The sequence below is a fragment of the Acanthochromis polyacanthus genome, chromosome 7, assembly GCF_021347895.1.
Source record: "Acanthochromis polyacanthus isolate Apoly-LR-REF ecotype Palm Island chromosome 7, KAUST_Apoly_ChrSc, whole genome shotgun sequence".
NCBI lineage: Eukaryota > Metazoa > Chordata > Actinopteri > Pomacentridae > Acanthochromis > Acanthochromis polyacanthus.
The window spans coordinates 22,310,015-22,319,674 of NC_067119.1; the positions used below are offsets into that span (position 1 = coordinate 22,310,015).

At 38.2% G+C, this 9,660-nt stretch overlaps 1 protein-coding gene across 1 annotated transcript; it reads left to right on the forward strand.

Moving 5' to 3' along the window:
- Positions 1 to 1,923: 1,923 nt before the first annotated feature.
- On the forward strand, positions 1,924 to 9,245 carry LOC110950421 (arrestin domain-containing protein 3-like). Its single transcript, XM_022192994.2, has 7 exons — positions 1,924 to 2,390; positions 4,030 to 4,074; positions 4,448 to 4,508; positions 5,577 to 5,727; positions 6,091 to 6,187; positions 6,267 to 6,523; positions 8,642 to 9,245. The coding sequence occupies exons 1-7, from the start codon at positions 1,973 to 1,975 to the stop codon at positions 8,906 to 8,908; spliced, it is 1,296 nt and encodes a 431-aa protein (XP_022048686.2). The 5' UTR covers positions 1,924 to 1,972; the 3' UTR covers positions 8,909 to 9,245.
- Positions 9,246 to 9,660: the final 415 nt, after the last annotated feature.

Sequence of the window (9,660 nt, forward strand, 5' to 3'; positions counted from 1 at the left end):
GTTTAGGTGCAATAGTCTCACTATCAATATCATCATTGCCAAGTGCAATATTTCTGGGAAATACGTCTGTTTGCATTCAATTCACTTTCTGTTCATCTATCTGCTTCTTGTTATTTAGTTTACAGTTATTTTATTTATTTTACACACTTAGATACTTTACACACCAAGATACACTTACATACATTGCATTTTGTTCATAGAATTTTTTAGAAAATGTATTATTGTTATTATTGTGATTATGATTGTTTTGATTATTATTATTTATTTATTTAAATTTCTATTTAATTACTAACCTTTCTGTTATGATGTGTATATTTCACTAATCTTTGTTCATTGTGTTTGACAACAAAATTTCCTGCAGCATGGATAAAGTTTATCTTATCTTATATCAAGTAATAGTATATTGTTTCATGAAGTACATTTTTAAGGGCTGCTGTTCAGTCCTGTAGTATAATATTAGCATGTGTTGCATGTTGATAAACTTAAGTATATCCATTTCAGAAACATGGTGAGAGGATCAATCAGGATCTAATGAAAAGTATAAATGTAATTCGAGATCAATTATAAAAAAATATGATTATTATCCATCCATCCATCCATTATCTATACACCCCTTAATCCTCATTAGGGTCGTGGGGGGCTGGAGTCCATCCAGCTGGCTTAGGGCAAAGACAGGGGACACCCTGGACAGGTCACCAGTCTACCACAGAGCTAACCAGAGAGACAAGCAACTCCTCTCATATTCACACCGACGGACAGCTCAGAATCACTGATTAACCTCAGCATGGTTTTGGACTGTGGCAGGAAGTCGGACTACCCGGAAAAAAGCCCACGCATGCACAGGGAGAACATGCAAACTCCACGCAGAAAAATCCCAGACTCAGGCCGGGATGCCAACCAAGGATCTTCTAGCTGTGAAGGGACAGTGCAAACCATCAATCCTATACGCAGCCTTTTATTACCATTATTATGAACGAAAAATGTAATCATACATGAATTTTTAGTGTTAGAAGCATAAATACGCCTAAACTGTTGATGTTGAGGCCTATTTATTGACCCTACAGCATTTCTTCTCCCAGGCTATTTTGAATGGTGCTCACTATAACAAGCAAAATACTAAGTGCACCTGTATTAATCCATGTATTACAGATAATTAGCTATATTAATTATAAAATGAGAAACCAAAGTTTATCAAAGTAGTCAGTGTGATTACTTACATCTCAGTATCTCAGTATCATAAAAATGACTTTTGGCTTCTGTGAGGGACACCACGGTTTCCAGTGGCCCCATCCCAGCTAGATCGTACGTCTTCTAAAAAGTTCTGGGGACGTTTTCACAGTAAAGTTCTCTGTTAGTCCCCAGAATGTTCTTTTTAAAGGCAGAATAACTAAAGAAAATCTAAAAATAGTTGGTGATGACATTGCTAGATGCTAACATACTTGACTTGTGGAATGTTGCTTCAAGAATGTCCCTCTGTCATTATGTAACAACAGGGGAATGTTTTCCAGAAGATGTCGAAGCTCTAAAATAATCCCAAATCACCCAAAACATCCTCAGGATAAACATAATGTTCCTCCTTTTTTAATATATTATTGGAACATAAAAAGTCCTGTTAAAAAAAAAAGTCTTGAAAACATTTTTTAAAAGTGATGATGTAACATAATCCATGGCCCCGTAGCATTCTCCAAACATCCTCTGCAGCAGAAATGGATCTTATTCAACTTTTAACCTTTAAGGGACATTACTTGAAGAGAGAAGCATTTTTTCCACATTCGTCGTTTTCTTGTAAACATCATTTGAACATATAAGTAATGTTCACTAAATACTGTGGGAACATTTTGTTCTTACTGAGATTTGGACACCTGACAAAAAACTTCAGGAGGACCCACTGTTTGTTTGTTCTTTCATTTTGAAACAGGACAGACGGAAAAGCGACTTCAATGTTTCTGAAGTTGACTTGATACATGCGGAAATGAACGAAGAAAACAAGGCAGTGATGGGCGGAGGCGGAGCAGCTGTTATTTTCCTCTTCCACATAGGACACACCCGTCGAAGGTGGAGATCTGGCCTCCGCTGTTTTCGTTGCTTTGCTTCGCCTTTCGTCCGGAATTTTATCTCCAAGCTGCGCATCATGTCGTCCACTGTGAAAAAACTGGAAGTCACCTACAATCCCATCAATAAGAGCAATACTTTCACATGTGGCGACACAGTTTGTGGTCAAGTCACGCTGGAAGTGGCTAAAGACTGCCAGATAGAGTCTCTCTCCATTAAATTCAAGGGCAAAGCAGAAGTTTTGTGGACTGAGAGACACGGTCAAACTACTGTAGTGTACCACTCCAAAGACAAGTACTTCAGCGTTAAGCACTACTTCATTGGAGGCAAAACGCCAGGTAAGTTTGCATTTCATGCTTTTCTGCTTGCAGGTTTGCATGAAAACAAGACTGTTTTGGAGGGAAATGTTGACAAGTTTTGCAGGGGGAACTGTGCAAATAAATAGATATTGTGCAATCAGCAGAAAGTGTAGAAATGTTAGTTTTCTACAGTCAGCCCTCCTCCCCCTGCTGCTTTGTGGGTTACAGGCAGACGTTCAGCACATTGTTCACAGTAAAAAGGACAAGCAATGGAAAGATGTGAAAATGGATACCAATCTGGAGGGAAGAGACACTTTCATGTCAAAGTGAAAACAGATTTCAAGAACATAATGTGAAGTGTCTTGTCCAGTTTTCTCTCCCCTTAAGCGACTCACTGAATTCAGTACTTTGTGCTACTAGAAGACAGTTTCAAGTCTCTGAGTTTCTCTCAGAGTACAGATAAATCCATCATGAAGAAATTGAAAACTATAGCACATTTTTAAGTCTGTCAAGTGCAGATCATCCTGAAAAACTGAGCGACTTTGCAAGAAAGAGACTATTGAGGGAGGCCACTAGGACTTTTGTGATTCCTCTGAATGAGGTAAAAGCTGTAGCAGCTGAAATGGGAGAGAGTGTACATACAGCTTTTTCCTGTTTTTCACCAGACATTGCTTTATGAGAGAGAGCCACTATTTACAAAAGCTTACAGTTCACTAGAAGGCATGTGGGTTTGGTGAACATCATAACAAACACACCTCCCCCTGTGTGAAGCATGGTGGTGGCAGCATGACGACGTGGAGATGATGCCCTGGAAGGCTTGTTAAAGACAGAGGGTTAAGTGACTGCAGCAAAGTACATGGCAACCCTGGCAAACAATGTGATGTTGTCTGCAAGATGATGGTCACTTGGGAGAAGATTTGTTTTCCAGGAATGCAAGGACCGGAAGCATACAGCCAGAGCTGCACAGACATGATCTATCTGTTTTCACTATGACATGAGAACATCTGCATTTGTAAATTCTTTTCATCAAAGCCAAATTATATTTACCATGATTCAGTGTTGAAGAGCAACAGGTGGAAAATATCCAAGGGGGTATTACATCAGGCAGAGCACACATTTAAAGCATTAACTCACGTTCACTCACCGTGTTGTGTGTGTGTGAGTGTGTGTGTGAGTGTGTGTGTGAGCGCATGTGTATATACATTGTATGTTGTGTATGTGTATATGTGTGTATATATATATATATATATATATATATGTATGTGTGTATGCATATATGTGTGTGTGTGTATATATATGTATATATATTGTTGGTTACACTATGTTTTTTATTCTCTCTGTTGTTTTATTCTTTTATTTTGTGAAGCACTTTGTGTTGCATTTTAAATGGATGAAAGGTGCTATATAAATAAAGTTTGATTTGATTTGATTTAATGAATTGACGAACTGATTAAGTAATTTGTCAGACAACAACAACAATCCCAAACATTCTCCGCTTTCAGTTTATGAATTGTAATGACATTTTTGGATCAATTCTAAATTGGTTATTCAAGAATATAGTATATGGTGTGATCATTTTCATGGTTTATTCTATAAATTAATATTTAGATTTTTGGCCTTTTGCTCTGCCTATTAATGTGTCATTTTGTGTTAATTCAGTGTGTTGCTTTTTGTTCAGAGGGTGACGAACAGACTCTGCTGCCAAACCAGAACTTCAACACGTGTAAGTATTTCCACATTACATCTCAACCTGTAGAGATCACTTCTGTTTTTACTATCTGTCTATGACTGTGTGTGTCCAGTCCATAGTAGCTTGAGACTGTCGTCTTTTTTCATATTTCAATTGCTTGGCTGCATAATTATATTAATTTTTAGTGATAAGAACCTGAGTGCTTGTTGACCAATCCAGTGTCCCATTGCAAGTCATAGCAAATCTCTAAAGACGTTAAGTTTTGCCAGTGTGTATTTCCTGTGTGCTGTCTGCCATGAAGCTTGAGGAATTGGGCCTGTCCAAACTTGTCAGAGCTGTTAACATGTCTCAGTGTTTCTTCATGTTCTTTCCCAATAAATTTACAATTTCTTGTTGTTTTTTCTAGACAGCAATGTTGTTGCTCCAGGAAGTCATGTCTACCCCTTCACTTTCCAGATCCCTCACCAGTAAGTTTTTATTTATTTATTTATTTTATTGATCCATAATTAGTTAGAGCAGACACACATGACAAACCTATAAAAAAACATCTTAACATATCATCCTTGTATTATGCAACTACAGTAACAAAAAAGAGGCAACCTTTTGGAATTAATTCCATGTGTGATTGGTTTTAGCTTAACATATGGTCAGATCATCCCGTTTTTAATAAGTCAAGCACAAATGATTAAATACTAACATTTATGGAGTTGGCTGGGAAAAGTATGTAAACCAGCCATCAACGTAAGCTAATTTGAATCAGGAGTTAGAAATCCTGGAATCATACAAATGGTATAAAGGACACTGCATACTAACATGCAAACCTCATCACAGCAGTAATGTAAAGGCTGCTTTTGTTTAGTTTATTCAAGTACTTCAAGATATTTTTCAGGATAAGTGATGAGTTCAAACGCAGATCTGCTTTTTGCATGTAGAAGGCACTTAACTGTCTGCCAGCTGAAGGTCAGTGGGTGGTGATGCAGCAGAACAATAACACTAAATAGTGAAATAAATCTACGACAGAATGATGCAACATCTGCCTTTTGGAGTGGCCCATTTGGAGCTCAGGCCTTAAAACAGTAAGGATACTGTGGTACTACATCAAAAGAGCAGACATGCCAAGGAAATATCTAATGTGGGCAGGAAGTTCTGTAAATTCCTCCCAGATGTGCAGGATTGATCCTTAAAGGAGATTTGACGAGTTATTTAATCCAAATTTCCCGACCAGCGCTGGGAATGTATAATGGGTGTATTTGACACACACACAAAATATTCCGATTGTTTGCATTGTAGTAGTTTATAAACATTGTGTTGGCCTGTATTTGTGACTCAGATAATCATCAGATTATGTTTATGATGAATTAATGCAGAAAACCAGGTAATTCCAAAAGGCTCCTATGCTTTTTATTGTCATGCATACTTGATTGTGACTGAATGGATTCTACTATATCATTTCAAAACGGTGAAAAGCTGCTTTATTTATTTCTGTGCATAAAGAATGTCTGACTTTTGTCTGTCTTTCTGTGCTTGTACATCAGGGATATGCCCTCCTCCTTCAAAGGTTCTTGTGGTAAAGTTGTATACTTGCTGGAAGCCACGCTGAGCAGATCAATGAGGATTAACAAGAAAGATTCAACTAAGATCAACTTTGTGTCAAATGTAGACTGGAACAATGTCCCTGGACTAATGGTATGTATGGGCTATGTCTCCATTCCTGTCATTCTGAAAGGGAGAAACATCTGTGTGGGTTGGATAGTAAAGGCTGGCCCTTGCACCTGCCTAGACATGTGCTGAACAGTCTGTTTAAAACCACTGAAGCATTTGCTTTGAGCAAACTGGGCCTTTAAAAACACAGGGTTTGAAATTCACATAACATTGTGCTAACAGCAAAACTCTTTGACTACGTACTGAAATGCATATAGTTGACATCATTTGATGAATCGAGCCACCATTTTGGCAACAGAGACGCCAGAATGAAGGCTAATATGTTGAGTTTTTTTTTTTGTTTTTGTGCATATTTGTGTTGCTTTCATTAATCTGGTTTTCTTTCAGACTCCACAGCATGAGTCTAAGGATAAGAAAATGAAATTTTTCAATTCAGGAACCGTGGCCATGGATGTCAATATTGAAAAATCTGGTTTCCTCCAAGGTGTGAGCCCTCAAAGTCATACTGATATTTGTTAATCTAATAGCGAATCTTGTTTTGACATTTCTGCTTTCTTTTGCAGGAGAAGGATTAAAAATCGTGGCCTTAATTCAGAACAATTCATCTCGTGAGATCAAGCCCAAGTACTGTGTGTACAGAAAGCACAGCTTCTTTGCAAGAGGAAAGAGAAGACTGGATACTAAAGACCTCTTTAAAGAGGTGGGAGATCCCATCCCTCCATCTTCTAATGAAAACGTCACAAGGGTCATCACCATTCCCCATGATGTGGAGCCCTCCATCCTCAACTGCAGTATTCTCAAAGTAGAGTACAGACTCAGGGTAAGCAGCTACACAACCAGGACAACTACTGAGATGTGTGTGACTGCACTTGTGTATTGTGTTTCCTGAGAACGTGCTTCTTGAAAGTAGTGGGAATTGTTATCAATAAATAAGCATTTCAAGTTAAGTTTTTCCTATACATCCCCAAATTACAAATTTGTCTCAGAGAACTTTGCAGCAAACAAAACTTGACATTCCTTAGATACTCAGTTTGGAAAAGAAAATCTACCAAAGCATCAACCTCAAAGGTTACAGTGTGTAGAGAAAATGATTCACCCCATTGGAGGTTAGAAAGTATCTTTTTAATCGCCTTTCATGCAAGAAAGACACTAGTGTGGGTGACCACCTAGACACCTATGACTTCTCTGAAGGAATGACAAGTTTCAGCAGACCAATTCCGTCTGAATTCACAGATGGGGGTTGCAGCACCATTTTCAATTTGGCTTTGGAAGATAGTGGTGGGAGATCATGATACAAAAACTTTATGTGCAAAATTACAGGCATCTACTCCCAGTAGTTTTTGAGTTATGGCATTTTCAAATTTTAATAATTCAGGCCAAAATGCCCTCCCCCCAATCCTCGCCTGGAATTTTTAGGTTTTAAAATGCTTATATCTCTGCTTCTGGTTATCACAGAGACTTGAATTTTTTTCTCCAAGCTCTCTACATGTTGGTGATGTCCTAGAAACAACACACACACTCAGGAGAAGTCTCTACAGAGCAGGGGGGCTTGCCCAAAATGTATAAATTATTTGTAAAAACCACTTGCGAGTAGGGTTAAGGGTGTTAAAAATACTAGAAATCCTACAGATTAATGTCTTAGCACCATTTAGTATTGCTCTAGACCAGACTGGCTTATAACTTATACAGGGGGAGGCACATTGTTTAGAGAGATATGGACTGCTGAACATTGCCCCCCATGAAAAGTGCCTAATTTTCAAGGACCCTGAAGTCAATGTAGCACATGTGGTAGAGATCTGCAAATTTGCACAGAAACTCATCTATCCTCTTACTATAGCCATGCAAAGTCCCAACTTCTAGCCATCACTGCATCATGCTCAATTTTACCCTCAAACTAGGCCATTTTTGGTAGTCACGAATCTGAACATTACCTGTTATGCATATATAGTGTGCATATTTATGCTGGTGTGTACAACTGGAGTTGAAAAAATAACTTCCACATTTTTTAGATAACTTGCAAGGGCTGAATTGTGCCCATTGAACTTCTGAATTTAATAGAATAAGCATACCTACTTTCATTCAAGAAATTACAGAACAAATGTGTGACAGTGTATGATCAATACCGTTTTGTATCATTAGTGGATTGTTATGCACAAAGCCCCAAGTATTTTCCAACATAATTACCACACCAGTGGATACACATGTATTTTCATCTTATTGTACATAGTACCCTATAGCGTAGATTAAGATTCGCCAGTAGCCAGTAATGGCCTATTTCTTTTTTTTAAAATCATGATCTTCCACCACCAGCACCCACAGTAAAATTGAAGATGGTGCTGCAACCACCTTCCTGAATATTTGGTGTTTTAGGATGGAATAATCCAGCCGCTTGATTGGGAGAGACTGCATACAACAACTGATGTCTGTTCTTCAGCAGTTTATGGGAGAGCAGCAAAGAGAAGGGCACTAATGAATGAATAATGTTTTTGTTAAATCTCAACTACAGTTTGCCAAAAAGCATATGGGGGACATTGAAGTCCACTGGAAGAAGGGTCTTTGGTTTGATGAGGCCAAAACTGAACTTTTACACCATCCCCACTGTGAAGCATGGTTTTGAATACTAGCTTGTTACTCCCTCAGAGGAATCATAGGACTTCCCTCACTAATGTTCTTACACGGTTCTTCAGTTTTTGAGAATGACCTGTTCTTGGCAGATAGATGCATGTGACATATTCTTGACATTTTTAATGATGGATGCAACTGTACATAGTTACAGTTGTTGTACATATTACACAGGTTGATAAAATTAGCGAATAATTTGCTGCCTAATTCGACGTGTTGATTCATTAACATCTTGGTAAAACCATGGAAGAATCCTCCAGATACAAATGATAATTTTCCTGGAGTTTCACCAACTTAATGACAACGCTCTTCACAGGTCTACCTCGATGTCAAGTATGCTTCAGACCCAGAGATCAAATTTCCCATTGTCCTCCTGCCGGCCTATCAGGGCTCCGCTGCTGCAGCTCCACCTGTCGCGGCTGGCTTTGGATTTGAACCATTTGGAAATCCAAACCCTCCAGTTTGGGGCACTGGAGCACCACAAGCACCACCACCAGGAGCAGCCCAATACTCGGATCCTCCTCCTCCTTATGGAGCATATGGATTGTATCCTCCTTTGACGGATTTTGGTAATAAATTTTAGTGACAGGACTGAAAAAAACTTTGTAAGAAGCATTTCTCTATAAGGCTCTGCTTTGCAGCCTTTTGTTACATACAGCATGGCATAAGAATAGATTTCTGCTGATAGCTTCAATATTTTTACATCAGCAAAGGCTTACCGCGTGAAAACACAGAAAATGTTATACGGCACTTCCTCTTTTGATAAACATTATGCAGGTTTGACTGATGTATCTTTCCTGTACATGTGTTTTTAGAAAGGTGTTAAAAACACTTGGTGGTCATAATTGGCAAAAGTTTATTATATGTTTAGTTCACTTTTGGAAATGTAAGATATTAAAGTAAAGAATATGTGGTTTTTATATCTTTGTTTTTATTAATTGTATTTAAAATGATCAGCAAATGCTTGGTTGAAGTGACTACATGCACTTTAATTTACATATGCTGACAGGGTACAGTGCAGATATAAATTCCATTTAATTCACACTGTAAAACATGTTTGACCCACATGTGCTGCACCTAAATTAAAGAGAGCTCAATGACATCATCAGCCAGAGGATTATTTTAAGGTTGGCTTCATGTGGTTATACAGGTAGTCTTAGTTTCGTTTTGTGAGGTTTTAGACCCCCTCCACCTAAACGTAGGCTGCCACCTACAGTTAGTCAATGATATACTGTTTATAGCGCTTATGATACTGAATTTTTTTCCTTTTGTTGATTTTTAACATTGACCCATAGTAAGTTTAATATGACCAAACAAACCTAACCCAAGTTGTTG